This window comes from Rhizophagus irregularis, chromosome 8 (genome assembly GCF_026210795.1).
Source record: "Rhizophagus irregularis chromosome 8, complete sequence".
Taxonomy (NCBI): Eukaryota; Fungi; Glomeromycota; class Glomeromycetes; order Glomerales; family Glomeraceae; genus Rhizophagus; species Rhizophagus irregularis.
The window spans coordinates 798,518-823,112 of record NC_089436.1 but is presented as its reverse complement, the minus strand read 5'-3'; the positions used below and the strand labels follow the sequence as shown (position 1 = coordinate 823,112).

Here is a 24,595-nt window from a genome sequence, read left to right as displayed (position 1 = left end):
GATCTAAGATCTTGTGTTATGATCTTGGATTACATAATTAAGTTTGATAAAATTACTCAGTTGGCTTTACAAAATCAACTTGGATTAATTATGGATAGCTATCCTCCCGAATTTATTTTTCACCATGTTCCTTTAATGGCTGTAATTGGTTTAGGAACAGCGAGAGATTTGGTAGAACAGCCTACTTCTACAACTGGTTCTATACAAAATCCTCCCAGTTCTAAATCTCAATCGCGAAGAAGTTCACTAAGTGCAGCTTCAATACCTATTTCCACAAAACAACAGTTATCAAGAACTTTACTGTCTCTTTTAACAGCAAAAAGTCAAGTAGGTATTTGGGGACCCGGAAAAAATGCAAGTGCAGTTTTTCACGTAGTTGCTGTTGATAAGGTATGTTGATTTCTAATTAATGAAAATATTTTTATTAAACTTGTAGCTTAATTTAAATTGAGAACTAAATCGATTCGATTTCATATAATCAATATATATTTGTATTTTATTTTATTATTAACTATTTATACTTTGCATGCTTATGTAGAATCATCAATTTCCCCCTCGAAAACCAACGATGAGACCTCCAGCACAAACTCAACATCTAAATATGCCAATTGCACATTCAGCTATTTCACCATTGACATCAGGATCGCCTGTTCATCCTGATGGTTTAATTCCTCCTATATGGGTAAGAAAACATCGAGAAATTCTACCAAGTGTTGTAGTAGGCTTTTATGACTTGTGGCATCATACTTCACCTGATTCTATACAAGAAAAGGAAGAAATTTCTTCAACACAAGAAGGTACATCAGAATCAATGGATAAAGAGAAAGATTATATTTTGGCAATGGAGATAAATGAAAGGAGGTTTATAAAAATATCGGTTTATTATTTTTTTATATATACTTTTTTGAATTTCGACTGATTTATGAATAATTTTATAGAAAATCCTTACTTGAGAGAGGAATTAAATTTTCAGCCGTAATATTGCTTAAAACGCAAAATATTGGCATGTATAAATGTTAATTGATAATATTTTTATGAGATCAGAGTTCAATGCAAATTAACTATGAATTATTTATAAAAGATAAGACAATGGATGAGCGAATGTTTTTAAAAGATCAAGCGATGGATGAGCGATTAGCAAATATCCGAAAAGTAAGTGGATTAGATGGAAGGCATGCATTTTTCGTGTTACCTTCATCTCAGTACGGAGATTTTCAAGATTTCGTGACAAAGTATGTAACTGAATTTATAAACTATCTAAATCCTTATACAAACCAAATACTGAAAATATCTGACAATTTAAAGCCTGCAAAAATCTCTTTATGAATACGGATTAAATTATTATCGTGAACATGGTAAACGCGTAAAGAGGAAGCGATCTAGGTTACCTTCTCCTAGTGGTAATTTTATGCGACCTCCACTCTCTGAAAAATCTTCAATGAGTCCACAACCGCTTGGTATTCAAGGGTGGATGATCCGATATGATTATAAATTAGCAACTTTTGCCGAGTTTAGACAAGATATGGAAGCAGCTATCAGGTAATGTTTTCAAAAATTTTTTTTTTAAGAAAGGATTATTTTTTTTTATGACTAATACTTTTCATTTATATACAGATACTACGAATCAGCTTATAATCTTATTATAGATCTTTTCGCGCCTCAGTCTTCCGTCACACCAGGTGCAACTGGATTGCCCATTCGAAGTAAACGTTGGGTTGAGGCTAGGATTCTTGCTGATACTATTAGTCTAAAAGTTTGTATAGTTTTTTTTCCATAAACTTACATTATTTATTATATTACCAAATTGTTCAAATTTTATATTATGCTATTTAGTTATGTAAACTGAACCTTTATGTTGATTCCCCTTCGGCAGCACTGGCTCAACTGAATAAACACGTGTCAACTTTTAAGGATATATCTAATACGCGGGGTATTGGTGAAGATACATTTGAATATTGGGCGTGGTTGTCCAAACAGTATCGCATATTTGCTGACATTTTAGAAATTGCTATTAGGACTGGTTTTACTATTCCAGATCCGGCAAAAATTTCTCATAATACTACTTCATCAGATTTTAGATTTAGTATGTCTAGTATGTCAAGTATATCAAGTATGTCAAGTAATCCCAATACAGGCTCTGGAATTAATCCAACGATGGTTCTTCAACATCCGGGATTTTATTATTTCATGGCAGCAAAGTATAACTCATTAAGGAGAAAACATTTTTTAAATTTAGAGAAGGTATTTAACGATTCTTCACATAAAAATTATTCAAGTTTATTGATATTAATCATTTTTTTTATATATATTATAGTATATGAAAAAAGAAGGGGTTGATAATTCTATCCTTCCACCACAAGATATTTTGGATGCAGAACAAAGTATAGATCATTCAACGTTGACAATTGAATTGTATACTAAGAGTTATGAGCAATTTAAGGCACAAAAGACTGGTCGTATGACGTTGTATTTAGCCTCTGAAATTGCTAACACTTATTTAGATGCTGGAAAATATGAAACGGCTCTAAAGTATATTAGTGATTACTTAAGTAACGAAGGTTTATCATTATTGTCAAGAGAAAGTATTTATAACATTTAAAATTTTCTTTTTTTTTATAGATTTTTTGAAAGAATTGCCAAAACATATCGTAAAGAACATTGGCATACAATTCTAGAGTCAATATTGAGATGGTCTTTAGTGTGTGCTAAGGATCTTGGTACTTGGGAAAAAGTTGTGGAATATTTGATCGAATTATTGTCAGATCGTAAGCCTAATTATTATTAAAATGAGTTTTGTTTCTTTTTTAAAAAAAAAAGTTATATGATTTTGATGATTTATATACTCATTTAGAATTTTCCATATCAAACCAACAACGAATCGAAATTCATAACGAACTTACGGATATACTTTTTAAAGTACGTGATAATGATAATATACTAAATTTATTAATATTTTCTAAGATATGATATATTATTCCTATATAAAATATATAGATCACTTTACCCGAGCCAAGGCAAGTTATGATTGACATGGATGAAATAAATTCTTTCTGTATCCTTTTTTATAAAGTCTTTTATTATTACTAGAATATTTTATCTTGACGAATGTTTTTAATAATCAGTAACATGTCGTGTGCAATTTAAAGATGATACAACATTTATTGGGGCTGAAACTTTGTTTCAAATTGCGTTTTCAACTCAAGCCGAATCTCCTCCTATTCCTTTACGGTTCACTTTCCTCCGCTTGTCATATAACGATTCATACTTTAATCATTACCTCCGTGATAATAAAATTGAAAAAGATAATACAAAGCTAGAATGGATCGATTGCAAAAATTGCTTGAAAGAGGATGTTGAAGGAGAAGGATTAGTATGGGTTAAGGATGTTGATTTGAATTTTAGTAAAGGTATTACTAAAGTATTTGAAGGATCGATTGAGCCAAAGGAAAGTGGCGATTTGCAGGTAAATTCGTGAATTATCTATTAATCAAATTGTTTTTAGTTAATAAGTATTTAAAAATTCTGTATTTATAGCTTCAAGCTGTTTCTCTTGGATTTTTGACGGAACAATGGAAGGTTGAACTTCATTTTAATTTGAAGAATGCACGTGAAGAACATTCTAAACGTAAATGGCTGATTGGTAATATTGATTCCAAAGATGAAGGTATATTATTATGGTTATAAACTAATAAAATAATATGTTTCTATTTAACAAAGATTCTTTATTAAAATTCAATTTTATTTTAATAAGTTACTAAGCCTACTTATACGGTATTAAATGGAACAGGGGAACGTACTTCTATCAAGTAATTAAAATATTCGTTGAAATGTTTTAACGGCAATTATTTTTACTAATATAATTTGTTTATAATTAGAGTTACTCAAAAATTAGCCAGGTTGGACATACAAGCTAAGCATTCGGCCCCTGCACTATTGGATGAATATTATCCGATAGAACTTACTGTAGTAAATTTGGAACATGAAGAAGTTAAAACATTTTTGAACGCGGAAATTGTTACAGATGCACCATCAAATCCTGTAGATTCGGAAGATTTTATTACTTTAGATCCTACAATTACAGCAAATGTGACCAATAATTTAAAGGATATTGATATAGGAATAATACCAGCGGGAGAATCTGTAGTGAAGATAGTTTATGTACTTGGAAAAAAATCCAATTTGCCACGAACACTTCATTTAACAGTTTATTATTCGTCAACTAGTTCAGTGCCGTCTACACCATATCCTGCAAGAGGATGGATTGAAAAGAAGGAAGATTTTAGAATACATTTTATTGCACCATTCAGTTTTTCTTTTAATACATCACAACAAAGTGAAAGTATTTTTGAAAGAAAGTCAGAAATTTCTATGGAAAGAGTTGAGAAATATTTTTTAGTTGCAAAGATTACCACCACAAGTCCATGTGAAATTTTAGTATCTGATATTGATTTAAATTTGGTAAAAATTAACGAATTTATTATTATCTTTATGGTTTTTTAATTGTTATTTCTTTATTAAAATATAAACAATAATTTTTTTTAGTTGGGTCAAGCCAATGCACAGACTCGAATGGAAATAACAGCATCGTCTATTGAAATAGAAAATGATTTTCAAGGGCAAGGTTTGTATATTGAAGATATTGGTATTATTTATAATTAAAATTAAAATGTTTACTGATATTATTATATTTAAATAAGTTTGGAAACAAGGAAATGTATATAATGTAAATTATTTATTAGAATTGACCTTAATGGACATCAAAAAGTTAGACATAGATATAGGATTACTGGTAATACAATGGAAAAGAAACCAACAATCATCCGTAGTTAAAGACACTAAAATTCCTTGTACAGAATCAACAGTAGTTGTGCCACAATTAATAAGAAAAAAAGCAGAAATCTCAGCATATATTAGAATTCCACCAAATCCAATAGTAGGACAATTATTCACTCTTGTATATAAAATAATAAACTGGACATCATCTGAGAAGAAAATACATGTGAACATAGAGGTGAATGATTCATTCGTTTTTTCAGGATATAAACAAACACATTTTATTGTACCAGGTATGGGAGAACATTGCTTTAAAGTGAATTGTTTTCCCTTGATTGGAGGGAAAATGAAGTTACCAAAAGTAAATATGGAGAGAAGAGGAGAGTTTGAAGGAGATGAAGAAAATATAAAAATTATTGCACCTGGATATAAAGAAGTAGATGAGGATGATTATTTTGTCATATTTGTTAAACCTAAAATAGAAATATAAGCGGAAAAAAAAAGCCAAGATGTGTACTATTAATATTTATTATTTTAAATATGTACTAATTTAATTGATTAATTTTATTAAAATTGATGATGTAATTGATATGTTTTTATTATTATTTGAATCAGTAAAAAAAGTAATTAATGCCCATTTTCCAAATGTTTTAGTTAATGAAATGGCAATTTAAAATTACCGAAAATACAGATTAACAACCAAATATAATAACAATATAATATAATAACAATATATAATTTCATTTGCAAATAATAAACTATTATACTAATATTATTAATACGAAAATCATGTACTTTTTAAAATATTTGACAGTGTTTTACCACTGTTTTACCATCCATTCAAAAATTAATAAGAAAAGAAAGTTATATAAATATTTATTAAACAAAATCATTCAATATATTTTAGTATAAAAGGCGGGTTAGAACCAATAATTTTGGGCAAGTAAAGAGTTATATTTAGATGTAACATCAACAGTCTAAACATTGTAATGTTACCGGAATTAATGTAGATCAAACAATAAGCCACTATCAAAGATCGGTCATGTGCCACATAGGAGTTAATCTTTGTACGATGCACAATCAGGACCCCCTTTAAAAATTTATTTTTAAATCTCGCTAATGTATGATTCAAATTTTTCAGTTAAAAATATTTTAACATTTTTAAAATTTTTTTATATCATTATATTTGTCAGAATAATAAATGATTATTTATAAATTATAAGAAATATGATAGATCGAATGATTATTTTTAAATTTTCGATGCAAAATATGCAACATAATAATTATTTAATAATTTAACATGAATGAATGTATGAAGTATGGTACAACTTTATGATGGAAATGTCGGATTTAAAATAAATTATAATATTAATAATATGTTTCATCTCGAATCATTTAATTATATCACTATGATAAAAATTTAGAAATTCGGAGCTTAAATTAATATTTTATATCCAAAAATAGCACAAAAGAGTATCATTAATTATACATATAAAGTTAAGATTGGAAAATATTAATAATCTATTAATTCAAAGATTTAGAGGAATGTGATCCGAATCATCTGATTATCTTTTGATCTTTTTCGGTTTTGTCTTTCAACAAAACCGAAAAAGGTTTCTTTATGAATGGGGAAAAAACGGATCATTCCATTTTTTGATGACAAGAATAAAAGACCGCAGTCAAAATTTAGGAGAATATTCTATAAAATAAAAAAATTATTATTAATAATAATAATAAAAAAGATATAATAAATTTTATTTACAAACAAAAAAGGCTTGGCGTTTAATTTTTTTATTTGTTAAATAAAAAATAAGCATAATTTGCCATCAACTACAAAAATTATTAATTGTGTAACTATTTGTAATTGTGGCGGGAGACTTCCGAGGTTCTGAGAATTTCAATTTATTCTAGAACAACATACAAAAAAGGAAGAACATCATGCTGTTACTCAGTATCACTCGAATTTAATTAATTTCCAAAGAAGTTAAGAATTTTTTTCATTTAATGGTTAAACTCTAATATCCGATAAATCGGAAATAATATTCCGATTTATTTATTTTTATTTTTATCTATTTAACGTCATCAAAAAAAAATATGAGAAACATGATAAGGGGTTCGGGAAAAATAGGCCATTTAATAATAATATGGAGAAAGTATTTCCTTCTATGGACAATTTATGATACAAAAGTCAAATATTTAGAAAAAGTAAAAAAAAAGTATAAATATTCAACAATTATTCATTTTATTGAGATGTTAAAAAAAAAATCTAGTATTAATCGTCTCACGTTAAAAAAAAAAACGTAAAGATATTAATTTTACAAAAAGAAAAGAGCGACACTTTAATGTAAATATTTTGGGATTTCTGCTCTTTTCCTTTGGAGTCATTCTTTTATATATATCTTTGTTTAACAAACGATCTAACTATATTAGGAAATAATAAAAATAAAAATGTTAAAATATTCACCTGTTGACATCGTATTTATATCTTTAAATATTTTAAGTTTATTATTATTAACGTATCTTATCATTAAATTATGTATATCATCTAATCATTTCACGAAATATACTCAATTACAATTATTTATAACAGCGTGGGCATATACTATAGGATTTTTACCTAACATAATAAAATATGGAGATGATATAATTAATAAAGCATTTGATACGCGAATTTTATGTTTAATACAACAAATAATATATTTATTCTTTTTTTATCCTTTACATATACTTCCTATTATATTAGGATTTTATATTTGGCACGCAATTGAAAATCGAAACATAAAAATAGAAAGAAAATATTTTTGGACTTTTTCAATTATTAATTGGTGTTTTACAATTTGTTTTAACACATATTCATTTGCTGATGCTTACACAAGTGAAAATTTTGGCATCCGCGTCACACCATTATTTTGTAAACCTCGAAATTCTAATTTACAACGTATAACATATTTAATAATAATGCTTCCAATATTCTTCATCACTTTAATATTTACTTGTAAGATTTTTTTTTCTTTTTTTTTTTTTTATCATATTAAATAATCATAAATATTTAAAAAAAGATTAATATCGTATTATTTTTTTTTCTTTTATAATTATAGTTTACTTTAGTACGTTATTATGGAAGCGTTGGCAACAATTTTCTGTGAAAAGAAATCGATGGACAGCATTAAGACTAGGACATTCAATACGTTTGTTCATATGTAGTATTATGTATACAATTTTTCTTGGAGTCTCTTTAATATCAAGGATTGTTTTTCAATATATAATAAAAAATCCGGAAAATGGTATAGAGATTGAAGATTTCGCTCAACCATTTATGTAAGTACGATAAGTTTAATAATATTTTTGTATGTCGTTACACTATTACTGTTAATTAACATGATTTTTTCCTTTTATATACTTACTATAGTGGTATAATTTTATTCCTGATCTTCGCAAAAAGTGATTCGCCTACAATCTTATTGCCTTGTATTTATTATGGCAATCCTGAAAAGCTCACTTTTAAATCCAACTCATATTGTAGAGATGATAGCTTCTTATTTGCAAGACCTCCATCACTTACGGCATCTTTTAGAGATTATAATCCACCATCAAATACCATGCAACAGATGCAACACTCGCAACAGATGCAACTAGTGCAACAAATGCAACAAATGCAACAAATGCAACAAGTTACTAGATCAAATAATATATTACATACCACACTATTAACGATTCCGGAAGAAAAATCACCTGTAGATATAACAAACGATGATCAAGATACAATAATTGAGGAAATTGAGGTGATTGTTTAAAGGAGGGAATAATTATTTAATTCATAATTATAATTTAAAATAGATTTCTAAATATATAATTAATTACTGTAAATATCCCTGTACAATTGTAAATAATATTATTTAATTTATAATATAATTTGATAAAATATAATTATTATCCTTATTCATAAAAATAAATTTTAGATTTCTCATTATATATCTAACATATTTCTATAGAAAATTGCATTGATTTATAAGTTTATATATATTACGAATTTGTTTTCTAGTGAGAATCAAAACACCAAAACTTTTAAAATATGTCACAAGTTAATCACATTATTACGAAAGTGATAAAATAGAGCTTAGATCCGGATTATCAGTTGATATTCACTCCGTTCAAAGATTTGAATTCGAATATCCTACCTGTTATCAAATCTAAACATTTAATCCCGGATAGTAACATCCGGATATTCATAGGATATTCACTGAATTGTCATATAAATTTATCCAAAGTTCCGGTGATATTCGTAATAACTGAATCCGTGGATCACACTAATAATAAAACTGATTAATACGATTGCTCCTATAATGTCTGAACGCTTCCATTTTATGATTAATTTAGTAAAGTTGCTGAGTTATATACCGTGATTTCATTGATGGTTGTTGCAGCAGGCTAATTCTATAAGTTCATTCCTCTCTCATATTTCACGGGTAATTTCCGTATATTGAAATTGATTTATCCTAAATTATTTAAGATCTTCAAATTCGTTAAAAAAATACACACGACTTGGTAGTTAGAAGACATTGATCGGCAATCTGTTATTGAAAAGAAAATGAAAATTCAGATTGGAAATATCTTTTCTCACAAAAATTTTTCAATGAAAAGGCGGCAATCTATCCAAGATTTAAACAATTATGATTGATGATGGTGTCCGCAACCGATACAAAATTCAGTAGTTCAGTTAGAAAAAATGTATTATGATCTGAGCACAATTATCTAGTATCAACGAAATACAAACAAGTCATATTGAATTCAATAAATTTAAGAGTTGACTTTGAACATAAAATTCTTGATGGAAGTGTTACATTAAGATTAATTACTATAGCTGATAATGTTAACAAAGTCCATTCATTGATACAAAAAGTAAGTCAGTTTCACAAGACGGAAAACAACCCGTAGGATTAATTTAACATTCCTCCTCTCATATTTCACGGGTAATTTCCGTATATTGAAATTGATTTATCCTATATTATTTAAGATTTTCAATTCATTAAAAAATACACACGACAGGTTATTGAAAAGAAAATGAAAATTCAGATTGGAAATATCTTTTCTCACAAAAATTTTTCAATGAAAAGGCGGCAATCTATCCAAGATTTAAACAATTATGATTGATGATGGTGTCCGCAACCGATACAAAATTCAGTAGTTCAGTTAGAAAAAATGTATTATGATCCGAGCACAATTATCTAGTATCAACGAAATACAAACAAGTCATATTGAATTCAATAAATTTAAGAGTTGACTTTGAACATAAAATTCTTGATGGAAGTGTTACATTAAGATTAATTACTATAGCTGATAATGTTAACAAAGTCCATTCATTGATACAAAAAGTAAGTCGGTTTCACAAGACGGAAAACAACCCGTAGGATTAATTTAACATTCCTCCTCTCATATTTCACGGGTAATTTCCGTATATTGAAATTGATTTATCCTATATTATTTAAGATTTTCAATTCATTAAAAAATACACACGACAGGTTATTGAAAAGAAAATGAAAATTCAGATTGGAAATATCTTTTCTCACAAAAATTTTTCAATGAAAAGGCGGCAATCTATCCAAGATTTAAACAATTATGATTGATGATGGTGTCCGCAACCGATACAAAATTCAGTAGTTCAGTTAGAAAAAATGTATTATGATCTGAGCACAATTATCTAGTATCAACGAAATACAAACAAGTCATATTGAATTCAATAAATTTAAGAGTTGACTTTGAACATAAAATTCTTGATGGAAGTGTTACATTAAGATTAATTACTATAGCTGATAATGTTAACAAAGTCCATTCATTGATACAAAAAGTAAGTCAGTTTCACAAGACGGAAAACAACCCGTAAGATTAATTTAACATTCCTCCTCTCATATTTCACGGGTAATTTCCGTATATTGAAATTGATTTATCCTATATTATTTAAGATTTTCAATTCATTAAAAAATACACACGACAGGTTATTGAAAAGAAAATGAAAATTCAGATTGGAAATATCTTTTCTCACAAAAATTTTTCAATGAAAAGGCGGCAATCTATCCAAGATTTAAACAATTATGATTGATGATGGTGTCCGCAACCGATACAAAATTCAGTAGTTCAGTTAGAAAAAATGTATTATGATCCGAGCACAATTATCTAGTATCAACGAAATACAAACAAGTCATATTGAATTCAATAAATTTAAGAGTTGACTTTGAACATAAAATTCTTGATGGAAGTGTTACATTAAGATTAATTACTATAGCTGATAATGTTAACAAAGTCCATTCATTGATACAAAAAGTAAGTCAGTTTCACAAGACGGAAAACAACCCGTAGGATTAATTTAACATTCCTCCTCTCATATTTCACGGGTAATTTCCGTATATTGAAATTGATTTATCCTATATTATTTAAGATTTTCAATTCATTAAAAAATACACACGACAGGTTATTGAAAAGAAAATGAAAATTCAGATTGGAAATATCTTTTCTCACAAAAATTTTTCAATGAAAAGGCGGCAATCTATCCAAGATTTAAACAGTTATGATTGATGATGGTGTCCGCAACCGATACAAAATTCAGTAGTTCAGTTAGAAAAAATGTATTATGATCCGAGCACAATTATCTAGTATCAACGAAATACAAACAAGTCATATTGAATTCAATAAATTTAAGAGTTGACTTTGAACATAAAATTCTTGATGGAAGTGTTACATTAAGATTAATTACTATAGCTGATAATGTTAACAAAGTCCATTCATTGATACAAAAAGTAAGTCAGTTTCACAAGACGGAAAACAACCCGTAGGATTAATTTAACATTCCTCCTCTCATATTTCACGGGTAATTTCCGTATATTGATTGATTTATCCTATATTATTTAAGATCTTCAAATTCGTTAAAAAATACACACGACCCGATAGTCAGGAGACATTGATCGGCAATCTGTTATTGAAAAGAAAATGAAAATTTAGATTGGAAATATCTTTTTCTCACAAAAATTTTTCAATAATGAAAAGGCGGCAATCTGTCCCAAGATTTTATAAATAAAAACAGTCATGATTGATGATTGTGCCCGCAACTGATACAAATTTCAATAGTTCAGTTAGAAAAAATGTATTATGATCCGAGCACATTATCTAATATCAACGAAATACAAACAAGTCATATTGGATTAAATTTAAGAGTTGACTTTGAACATAAAATTCTTGATGGAAGTGTTACATTAAGATTAATTACTATAGCTGATAACGTTAACAAAGTCATTCTTGATACAAAAAGTCTCATTATTAAGTCAGTTTCACAAGATGGAAAACAACTAAAGGTGAGCGTAGCTTAGTGCGTTTTATTTGGGAATGTTGTTATACTCACTTTTTTATTTATAATCTTATAAAGTTTAACCTTAATAATGAAATTGATTGTTTTGGAGCGACTGGCTTGCATATTGAGCTTGAAAAACCTCTTGCTACTGGAACCAAGTTCGAATTGGAAATATCCTACAACACTACGATACAAGGTACTGCTATTCAATGGTTAGAACCAAGGTAATGTACCTATTATTTCAACAGAAATAATACTACGAGCCTTCTCTCTTAGATCTTACCAAAATAAATATTACAGTCAAACCGTTGGAAAGAAGCATCCTTATCTTTTTACACAGTGTCAAGAAGTAAGAATTAAATCGATAATGAGTATTAGAATATCTACATTTATTATAAATTAAATTTTTTTACCTTTTTTTAGATTCATGCACGATCTCTTTTGCCATGTCAAGATACACCATGTTTCAAAATAACCTACAGTGCCAATATTCAAGTTCCTCATCCTCTTAGAGCTCTGATGAGTGCTATTAGTGTTGGGGAAGAGGAAATTAATGATGACAAAAGCAAACTTTACAAATTCGAGCAAAAAGTTAAAATTCCCTCTTACTTAATTGCTTTGGCAGTTGGAAATTTGGCAGGAAAAGAAATTGGTCCTAGATCAACTGTGTGGTCCGAACCAGAAGTTATACAAGACGCTGCATGGGAATTTGAAGATACTGAAAAATTTATTGCTATAGGAGAAAAACTTTTGACTCCTTATGAATGGAAGAAGTATGATCTGTTGGTTCTTCCCGCTTCATTTCCTTTGTAAGTTAATACATCTTCGGAGGGTATCTATAACCCATGTTTTCCTTTATATAATATTATTAATAATTAAGAAACTTTTAAAATTTCTTTACGTTCTAATTTTATTTGTTTTTTAATACAAAAGCGGTGGCATGGAAAATCCCTGTTTGACATTTATTACTCCCGCGCTAATAGCCGGTGATAGATCTCTCGTTGATGTAGTTGCTCATGAAGTTGCTCATAGTTGGACAGGAAATCTTGTCACAGCTGCAAATTGGGTAATTTATAAGGATGATATTCAAATTAAAAAAAAAAGAACTAAAATAAACAATTAATAATTGATTACTTAGGAACATTTTTGGCTCAATGAAGGATGGACCATGTTTCTTGAAAGAAAAATTATTGGTCGTTTGTATGGTGAAAAAGAAAGTGATTTTCATTCAATTATTGGATTGAGTGAATTAGAGGAGGATGTTACCGTTTTTGGTGAAGACAATCCCCTTACTGCATTACAACCTGTATTGAAAGGAATAGATCCTGATGATGCTTTTTCTCGTGTTTCATATGGTAAGATTTCTCCTTGTTAAGAGATAAGTTAACAATTGCAGTTTACGATGATAATTATTTTTATTATTATTATTATTATTATAGAAAAAGGATATAATTTTTTGTACCATATTCAGCAAGTAGTTGGTGGTCCTGAATTTTTTGAACCTTATATGAAAGCTCATATTGAAGAATTTGCTGGTAAATCTATTATCACAGATGATTGGAAAAATTTCTTATATTCTTTTATGGAAAAAACTTTTGGATCCGCAAAAAAGGATGCATTGGATAAAATTGATTGGAATGGCTGGTTACATTCTCCAGGAATGGTAATTTTAATTAAATATTTTTTTTTTTGGTTATAAAATAAGTAAGATATAAATATTTTATTCTCATTTGTTTTAGCCACCATTAAAAAATGAATTTGACCAAACGCTTTCAGAAGAATGTAATAAATTGGCTGAAAGGTTCGAATATCTTAAATTTTTTTTTTTTCAAATTGGTTGATTTAATTATTAATAAGTTTTGTGAATCAGATGGAATTTGGCAAGAAACAATGAAAATTTTAAAGAATTCTCACCAGCAGACATCGAGAAATTTACCACGTTACAAAAGAGTAGGTATTAAGTAAATAATTGGAAAATTTTTATGACAGGAAAAAAGCTAATATATAAAGAATTTTTTTTTTGAAAAGTGGCATTCTTAGACCGATTATTGGAGTTTCCACCTTTTCCTCATTCATCAATTGTTGCAATGGATAAAGCTTACAATTTCACTACTGTTCGTAATGTTGAAGTTTGTTATAGATGGCAAAAAGTCTGTTTATTAGCAGAGTATGAACCCATGTTCCCTCATGTTGTTAAATTTGTAACTCAACAAGGAAGAATGAAATACGTTAGACCTCTTTATAGGTAAGCTGCAAAAAATCCAAACATTATATTGTTTTAATATTTCTTATTAAATTTTTTTTTTATATTATTTAGAATGTTGAAAAATACCAAGAAAGGATCGGACTTGGCGAAGAAAACTTTTACTGAGAATAAGTCATTTTACCATCCTATTGCGGCAACTATGATTGAAAGAGATATTTTTTAAAAGAGTTAAGAATTTGCTAATTAAAGCTATGTATTTTATATATAATATATATATAAGGTTTTGATTATATAAATAAATATATTTGAAATTTTAATGTCCATAAGGCAAAGCTTAAATTACTATAACATAGTGATCTAGACATTGATACATTCCCATTACCAAAATATAAATCGGTTCTAGTAGTTCCGAAAATTTTTTGATTGTGCCATGAGTAGTAAACCTTTGCACCCAATTCTTTTTTTTTTCTACCATTGAGATAATAAAATAGTATTGATTGAATAAAACAAATCAAATGAGCCGGATTCCTTAGATTTTCTGATGAATAGCTCCTCTTAAATCTACATTCAAGTTTTGATTTGAAAGATATAAAGATCCGTATTTTCCTTAATGTTTCGATTTACTTCAATGAGCTTATTATACCTAGATTTGAATTAGACGGCGGGTTATCTTTTGTATACTATCATTTTAATTAAAAAAAATAATGTACCATCTTATATTTCATTATTAAAGCTAAAATAAATACCGCATACCGATTAATAATTTTGATCTTAGAGCCATGAATCTTCAACGAACAAGACCAGAGAAATCGACGGCATCAGAAAGAACGCTCCTAAGGAACATACACTGAAGAAGAAATCGAAAAAACATAAGAAATCTCGCGGTGTAGGTAAAGTAAAGGCTTTTGCATAAATTAACTTTGATCTCTCATATTTTTTGTTCAATAAAAGACATGATGGTAAAATCATAGATGATAAGTATCTTGAGTAAAAAAATCACAGATTTTACCACCAAGTATCAAATGCCATGTTTAGCCCAAACATTAAAATTTAAAAATATTTGAAATAATATACATTTCTTTTTTGAGTATTTCATCATTAGTAATTAATATCAAAGTGGTGATTGTGATCACTACCCCATCATCATCCCTCGAATAATCTGTTTTACCATCACTATAACAATCACCAAGTAATTCATCACAATTGTTCATAGTTCTATGAAATGATCCCAGATATAAATTGCTATAAGTGAACGGAATGATCGTTTCACTTTATTACGCATTTTGTTGATAGACTATGATACCGCTTAAAAATCTAAGACGTTTTAATTTTCTCATCTACGGAAAGTGTTATTAACATTATAAAGTGATAATCATGTCACATACCTTTAAATTCATGATAACAGGAGAGTAGGGTGAATGTTAAGAAATTACGCGTTATACGTGAAATCATGCGCAATCGTACGAAATTTCCTATTACTTAAAATCAGCAACCCACTCCAATAACTCATAAAGAAATGCGATTCATAGAAAAAAGATTGACCTGATCTGTTTATTAAAAACACACTAGGATGCAAGCTATATAAAGGCATTAGAATTAATAATATAAACTCGCCTATTTCGACTACTTATTCGTTTGATGAGGAGTATGATAGAAAAATAAAATATAACGGATATACAATAACAGATAAAGAAAAAATATAAAATGTAAACTATAATAAAATAAATATTATTACAAGTAATACGAAGAGTAAAAAAAGTATAATAATAAATGAAATAAATTTTAAAATGGTAGATAAAGTATTACTGGGAATGGAATTAATTTTGGGAGTGGAATTACTCGAATTTGAACAGCAACAGGTAGTGGTGGGATTATTATCGATTGCTTTTTCACAAATCTTGCATTTCTCAACGAATACGTTCATTTCTCCGTAATTTATGAATTTGACATTCGGTAATTGAACATTCGATAATTGATCAATTTCATTAAGATGGAAGTGTAAGTTGACTTTACCATGGTTTTCAATGATTTGCCGTTGTCGCAACTGACTTTGGCGGTCATCATAATTTTCATAATCTCGATAACTAAGAGCCATTTTGCAAGAAAAATTCTTTACGAACAAATTGTAATCGGGTAAGTCAATAATGCCGAATACTCGGAACCAATCAGAAATTTTTGTTCACATGACTGTGATCAGCAAAATGAACCAATAAAAAATTGACTTTTTTTTCTATTGACTCCCGCAGTACTCTCCCATATAATTTAAAGATTATCCTTGCCAAATTATGATACATTATGCAGTGGCACGAGTGATGTTATTTCGATATAAATAACAGTTGACTGTTAGGTGTAACTACCATATTAAAGTTTATTTGAAGAACCTTATCAGAGAGAAAAACATACAGTAATAGAATTGAGATAAGAATAATAAATCCGTCATTTTTGTTATTTTTGATCATCAGATTATAAATCATGGTGGTCAATGCTTTTTTCAAATGTCATTACGTACAATTTTTAAGGGACGTGAGAAAAAAAAAATTTTGCATTTAAACTATTTCATATTAATAATAAAAGGAAACCCCTTTAAAAACAGATTTTATCTTTAGTCTTAAATCGATGATCAGATGTAAATTACCCCCTTTCATATTCCGTTTCCCCCTATTTAATTAATAATTTTTGATTTTTAATTGGATAAATTAAAACTTTAAATTTTTACTATGAAGGATTTACAATAATTTTCTAACTTTATATTTATTAAAAAAATGATGGCGTAATGGATTCAGGAGAATTACTTAATTTTCTTGAAAATGATAAGATTTATTACAAATATTGAATGCATTGAAGATCTTTATCAGAAGTTTTTGCATAAAACTCATAAAAGTGTAATTGATTGATAGGAAGATAGGTTTTTCCTTTCGATTAACCAAACGATAAAATCACGTCAGTATAGTGAGTATACATATATGCATATGTATATATATATATATATATACATACACACGAACGACAAAACAAATCAAAAAAAAAAAGGAAAAAAAAATATCCCTCAACTCAATTCTATTATTAATTCCTATTTTAAAACATGTTTCACCGGTGATTCTACTAAGCTATGATTATGAATATAAAATTACCTAAGCTTTTCTTTTAATATCTAAGTTCTTTTGTCACTCTACATCTTCACTCACCACACCTTCTATTAATACTAAATATGAGGAGACCCGTCTGAGACTTCAATTGAAAGTCATAGAGAATTATAATACTAAATATGAGGAGACCCGTCTGAGACTTCATTCAAAAGTCATAGAGAATTATAATACTAAATATGAGGAGACCCGTCTGAGACTTCAATTGAAAGTCATAGAGAATTATGATATTAAATATGAGGAGACCCGTCTGAGACTTCAGTCGAAAGTCATAGAGAATTATAATCCTAAATATGAGGACTTCATCTGAAGTCCGTCAGCAAGCCATAGAGAATTATAATCCAAGCACCACCGAGCGTTTATGTTCGCCCAGAGTTCATCAAATACATACCGCAACGGCCGCTATTTTTACCTCCAGGAAATAATCCAACCAAGATCGTTTACGAATGTCATGCTCCTGGCTCACGAGCTTGGCTAGGATACCCAAAACCCAATATTATAATGATAACCCCGAGATTTGTAAAGGCAGACATAGCTAGGTCACGACCGACGCTAATAAAGTTCATGGCTAATGACCAAGAACTTTAATAACAAAAATGACAACAAAATGACAACAAAAATGACAACAAAAATGACAACAAAAATGACAACAAAAATGACAACAAAAATGAAAGCCAGCGAGCTAAAACGAAACAGATGAACAGCCCATGAGCATTCGAACATTTATACTTAGTAGACCGGAGACCATGTTTCATTAAAAGAAATTAACAAAATTCAGAACCTTTTTTTTTTTAATAATGTTAGTTCAGGAGCGCGTCTCTAGAACATAATAACATTAGCTAGATTTCAAGAACACATATAACCGATAGTGAGATTTGAAGAACATATATAACCATCAGTGAGATTTTAGTCTCAAATTAGTGAGACTGGGTGTTTGTTGCAAAATAACAAAAAATAGCAAGTTAACACCGTTAAATGGTAGAAACATTTAGTACAGTAGGTTGCCTCGTGCACCTACAATTTCAATCAGCAGGTGTACAGTGATTCAGAGTTAAATCAATTGCTGAAATTATGAGATTAATCCTGTACTGGTTCCGTATTAGTCAATTGCTGCAATCATCCGGTTAAGGATTTAAATATTACAAATAATATGTTAAGAGGAATATAATACAATCCTCTGGTAAGAAGGATATAATACAAATAATACTCCGGTAGGAAGTAAGAAGAATATAATACAAATAATCTCCGGTAGGAGGATTATAATACAATCTTCGAATATTAATCCATTGCCATTTAAAATTTAAATATAAATATATAATACAAATAATACTCCGGTAGGAAGTAAGAAAATATAATACAAATAATCTCCGAGTAGGAGGAATATAATACAAATAATCTCCAGTAGGAGGATTATAATACAATCTTCGAATATTAATCCATTACCATTTAAAAACTTTAAATAATATAATACCATTTTGTAATACTTTGAATACTTTGACATCCAAGAAGAGGTGTCGTCATTCCTAGGAGTAATTAAATTACTCGTTTATTTTGTTTTTTTACTGGGGGTTTATTTTACTGGGGGTTTACCGTGACATCCAAGAAGAGGTGTCGTCATTCCTAGGAGTAATTAAATTACTCGTTTATTTTGTTTTTTTACTGGGGGTTTATTTTACTGGGGGTTTACCGTGACATCCAAGAAGAGGTGTCGTCTTCCTAGGAGTAATTAAATTACTCGTTTATTTTGTTTTTTTACTGGGGGTTTATTTTACTGGGGGTTTACCGTGACATCCAAGAAGAGGTGTCGTCATTCCTAGGAGTAATTAAATTACTCGTTTATTTTGTTTTTTTACTGGGGGTTTATTTTACTGGGGGTTTACCGTGCCATCCAAGAAGAGGTGTCGTCATTCCTAGGAGTAATTAAATTACTCGTTTATTTTGTTTTTTTACTGGGGGTTTATTTTACTGGGGGTTTACCGTGACATCCAAGAAGAGGTGTCGTCATTCCTAGGAGTAATTAAATTACTCGTTTATTTTGTTTTTTTACTGGGGGTTTATTTTACTGGGGGTTTACCGTGACATCCAAGAAGAGGTGTCGTCATTCCTAGGAGTAATTAAATTACTCGTTTATTTTGTTTTTTTACTGGGGTTTATTTTACTGGGGGTTTACCGGTTAACATTTTTTATTTTATTTTTTTTACTGGGGGTTTATTTTACTGGGGGTTAACCAGTTAACATTTCTGAGATGATAAATTGATAATTATCATTTCGTTGAACTTAATTAGTTCGATTCTTACTTTACTTAGACTAGCCTAGTAAATTTTTTTTCAAATTCAAAGATGCAGGCATCAATTATGATATTATGTAATACTAAGATCCCGTTAAGAATTTAAGTAAAATAAATTAAGATAAATAACTTTTTCTATTTATTTGTGTTGTTGTTATCTTGTCATAAACCCAACTAGCGATTGTCTTTGGAACACGTAAAAATTCGTCAGATATAAAAAGTATGAACGAATGAATTATTTATTTACGTATTTATGTTTTTGTTGTTTTTTGAAATCCATGATGTGAAGTTGTCTTTAATATCATTTCCAAATGAGCCATCCACTTCGACTTATTTACATCCCAAATAAAGTTTTAATTTCTGATTAAGAGTAAATTCTCTTACAGTATATGAGCCTGATTCCAAAGAACGATTAGTTAAACCGCTCCAGATGTTAAATTATATTGCCCGTTTGTATGTACGGTACATGACCAAAATTATCTTAAATTAAGGAGTGACTTTGATAAGGTGCTTACAAACATGCTTACTTTACACCAGTGATGTGCCCTTGGAAGATTGGAAGCAATATTGGAAACACCTTTGGAAAGATTGGAAGCATAATTTTCTAATAAAGCCATTTGGATTGTACTATGGAAGCATAAATGCACATCACTGCTTTACACCTATTCTGAGCTTTCAGGAATAGAATTTTAGAACATTTAAAAAAAAATCTAAGAATTTTCATTCTTTTGAATTTAAATTTAATGGTTAAAAAGACGGTTACTCTAGGGAGATCCCGGTATGACGATAATGAGTATGATATGGCCTCGTATAGATTTTAATATGAGAGTGTGATACAACGATGATATGACCCTTGTATGACGATAATGAGTATGATGTGACTTCCGTTGTACGTATGCTATACGGTATATTTTAATACGAGATTGTAGCACCATACCCAACGGTACAACGATAATGAGTATGATATGACCTCCGTTGTATATATGCTATTGAAATTTTAATACGAGATTGTAGCATCATACCAACGGTACAACGATAATGAATATGATATGACCCTCGTTGTACGCGGTATGACGATAATGAGTATGATATGACCTCCGTTGTATATATGCTATTGAAATTTTAATAGAGATTGTAGTACCATACCAACGGTACACCGATATGGTATGGTCAAAGATGTATACTGTATAGCATTTTAATATGAAAGTAGGTACCATACTAACCATACATACCAGTTTTTAATACCATACCATATATATGTTGTGCGTCAGATGTCGATTTGCGTCAGATGACAACTGCATATTTTAAAGAAGGAAATTTCCACCAATATGAATCCGAACGTGTTGAAATTTTAGCATTATAATATATTTAAAAATGTGATGAACTAATTTACTTAGGCAATAAAGGCACATTAAGACTGAAAAATTTTATGTTTAATTATAGCTAAAACTTTGAATAACATTATATATCTGCAATATATAATTCAGCATTAATGGTATTTACTTGAAATTTTCAGGATATACGCAAATAATTATGATGCACAGATTTACTTATAAAATAAAAGACAATTTAATTAATAAATAAAGATGTTTACTTATAAGAAACTATTCAAAATTGGCATCTGACGCGCGTCAGCTGTCATCTGACGCAAATCGACACCTGACGCACGGAAGTCATATATACTCATTCATTCAACCACCTGGCCCTATAAAAAAAATTCTGGAAAAAACTCCTATAAATGATCTAGTTTTCATTCCGAAGAAACTCGGACACATGATCATTTTTCTGAAAAAATTTTTATAAGGCATGGTATTAAACCTAGATCCTTTATTACCATGATTTATACTTAGTCTTTAAAACGGAAATATTTTAAGCAGTGTTAAATGGTAATACATTGATCACAGTCACAGATCTAATACTGTGTACAATTTTATTATATGCATTTGCTCATCTTCATAGTTCATATATTCCGCTTGGATGATTTTACCATCATCATATTCTTCTCCATCGTCCAAAGTACTTTTCATACTATCCACTTTTACAATGTCTCAAACTTATCACGCCTATACAAAAATTAATAGAGCGTACTGTATGTAAACTGAAATTGAACCCATATAAAGTTTAATATTTAACTTGTTTTTTTAAGTTTTAAACTACTGTAAGTTCATATAACAAATAATATCGATCAAATTTCAACCGCGGACTGATTTATATAAAAAATAATTTTATGTATCAATTATACACATCATTGATAGTTGTTAACTCATCGAAATAATAACGGTACCAGGACGCTCGTTGTATGTATGGTATAGGTTTTATTATTGCCTATACTGTATAGTTAGTTATACGGTATATTTTTAGGGGGTTAGGATCAGGTATAGGATTTGGGTTAGAATTAGTTAGGATTAGGGTTAAAGATTTGGGTTAAAAATTTGACTTTAAATATTAAGATGACTTTAAATATTAAGATTTGAAGTAACTATTCAGCATAGATAAAAAATTATACTGTATAAAATAAAAAACTATACCATACATACAATAAAGGTTACTCAATTAATAATATCCATTTGTCGGAGTTGCTTAAACCATTTTTTTCCAAATAATGATGAATAAAAATAATAACTAATTTTATCGGCTCTGAATTTGGCCGGCGCTAAGAAAAATTCACTACGCGACATTTACCGTATAGCGCTGCATACAGTACCCCCTTGTAATAGTACCCCTTCAAATAGTACCGGGGTATTATTCAAATTCACATTCGGTACTAATCAAAATTCGATTTTGAATAATACCCCGGATACTAATCATATTCCGACTTGAAAAACTAATCAAATTTTCAAATTTTATGTACTAATTTATTTAGTACCCCCCCCCCCCCCCCCCCCCCCCCTCCTCCTCCTATAGTATCCCCCGTGAATAGTACCAGGGGTACTATATGCAGCGCTATACGGTAATAACGCCCAGAATTACTTGGAGGGTGATTCAAATACAGTCACGTGATTTATGTACTTAATGCTAAAAATAGATATATAATTCTCAATTTACAATCATCTTAATGTAGGACTCCGCTTATAACGTACAGTACAAACTCCGATATAACTAACATTTTTGAAAAATATCGCCATATCATACTTATACCAATATAAATGATTGAACGGTTTTGTTACAGTATATCTTCTGACAGTCTTCTGACCCACACTTTTTTAGGTATTCTACAAGTGAGAGTGTGGAACCACAATTTGACTCAATAATTAAATTGACCCAATAATTATCTATATCATTATTGAATGCAAACTCGATATCCTATTCTATATGTGATGACAAATTAAAAATAATAATAGTTTTTCAAATTTTCATAATACTATAAAAACTGCAAATATTTAAAAATCATATAAAATTTGCTTTGTATCAAACGAACTTTATAAGTAAATTTTACAAAGTAACTTACATTAAAAACCAAATTCACCCTATAAAAATTTTTTTTAGAAAATTGATCACATATCGAAGTTTTTTTCGGAATGAAAACTAGAAAAATGATCATTTATCGAAATTTTCCCCAGAAATTTTTATAGGGTTAGCACTCGAAAACAATACTTCTGACGGAATCAACATACATGTATATTAATCTTCGAGATCATTATCTATTCTTCTTTTGAAATCACCAACATCATGTTTCATACTAGGAGCTCACCCGAATGGACCCGAATTTATTCAAGTATAACAACGGATAATAATTCAAATAATTTTAGTAATCAAAAAAAAAAAACTGACAAATTATCGAATATCATTAATTACAACAATCTTTCAACAAAAATTGACATGCTATATATAAATATTACTGTATTAATAAGGTATAAATATAACGTATAACTTTCTTTATTAATAATCAATGCATTGTTTTATTAAAAAATTCCGAATCAATTCAAATTTAAGGTTTTAATATTAGTCAGCAGATTTTTTTTGTCAAATTTTCAAATCGTAATTCCGAATCGTAACTTTAAAAAATTAACCAACGAGAATTACGTAAAATTACAAACGTTTTAAACGAGTCACAATGGTAAATGTATGTACATAATGCATTATGATGTCAATGATAAATATTAAAAAACAATGTTAACGTTTGAAACTTTAAATCATATAAATCATACGAGTTTTTTTTTTATTTGTATTTGTAAAAAAAATAAAAAAAAATTTTTTTCATGTCTCAAGTTTGAATACTAAAAAAAAAAAATAAAATAAAATTAAAAAAAAAACATTTAGATTTTCACCAATAATAAACAGATTTCCCCACCTAAAGTTTTATTCAATTTTATTTGTTGCAAATGACTTTTATTTCAAAAGTGAAAAAAAACGAATCAAAAACATATCAAACATAAAGCATAAACATTTAATTTAATTATGTTTTTTTTTTGTTTTGATTCATTATTGTAAATTCCTGAAACTGTACAAAAATATAAATGTGGCTTTGTTTGTCTAATGATATTCTAAACATGAAATCATGAAATCATTGAGTCATGCGGAAAAATAAAAATTCCTGTCTCACAACCTGCCGGGTAGAATCAAAAAGTTTGGTAAAAAAGTTTTATTTGTTTTTTTTAAAAATAAAAAAATAAAAAAAAGGGTATATAAAAAAAAAGTTCTCGAAATTATATATATACATATATAAAATTATATAATAACTAATAAATAATACAATGATCCCTTTTTGAAAAATAATAATCCGAAATTTTGTACGTTGAAAACACGTGCACGTGACATAAAGTATCCCGGGCAACCCAAAATCATTTTCAAGTGTAACAGAAAGGAATTCTTTATGCAGAATTGCAGACCCTTTTTTTTTTTGTGTA

General features: G+C 28.8%; 3 protein-coding genes across 3 annotated transcripts; all 3 read left to right on the top strand.

Moving 5' to 3' along the window:
- Positions 1-18: 18 nt before the first annotated feature.
- OCT59_028078 (uncharacterized protein) lies at positions 19-5,263 on the top strand (the record flags this gene model as incomplete). Its single annotated transcript, XM_025321717.2, has 17 exons — positions 19-390; positions 539-861; positions 939-1,003; positions 1,082-1,232; positions 1,306-1,539; positions 1,615-1,753; positions 1,834-2,241; positions 2,315-2,529; positions 2,620-2,765; positions 2,852-2,916; positions 2,995-3,052; positions 3,123-3,463; positions 3,535-3,664; positions 3,752-3,806; positions 3,876-4,458; positions 4,543-4,621; positions 4,698-5,263. The coding sequence occupies 17 exons, from the start codon at positions 19-21 to the stop codon at positions 5,261-5,263; spliced, it is 3,930 nt and encodes a 1,309-aa protein (XP_025168091.2).
- Positions 5,264-7,030: 1,767 nt separating this feature from the next.
- On the top strand, positions 7,031-8,567 carry OCT59_028077 (uncharacterized protein; the record flags this gene model as incomplete). Its single annotated transcript, XM_025321716.2, has 3 exons — positions 7,031-7,768; positions 7,872-8,091; positions 8,183-8,567. Exons 1-3 carry the CDS (start codon positions 7,222-7,224, stop codon positions 8,565-8,567), a joined length of 1,152 nt encoding a protein of 383 aa, XP_025168090.1. The 5' UTR covers positions 7,031-7,221.
- Positions 8,568-11,788: 3,221 nt separating this feature from the next.
- OCT59_028076 (uncharacterized protein) lies at positions 11,789-14,541 on the top strand (the record flags this gene model as incomplete). Its single annotated transcript, XM_025321715.2, has 11 exons — positions 11,789-12,116; positions 12,188-12,336; positions 12,413-12,461; positions 12,536-12,921; positions 13,046-13,178; positions 13,251-13,467; positions 13,552-13,775; positions 13,852-13,913; positions 13,983-14,062; positions 14,141-14,357; positions 14,430-14,541. Exons 1-11 carry the CDS (start codon positions 11,907-11,909, stop codon positions 14,539-14,541), a joined length of 1,839 nt encoding a protein of 612 aa, XP_025168089.1. The 5' UTR covers positions 11,789-11,906.
- Positions 14,542-24,595: the final 10,054 nt, after the last annotated feature.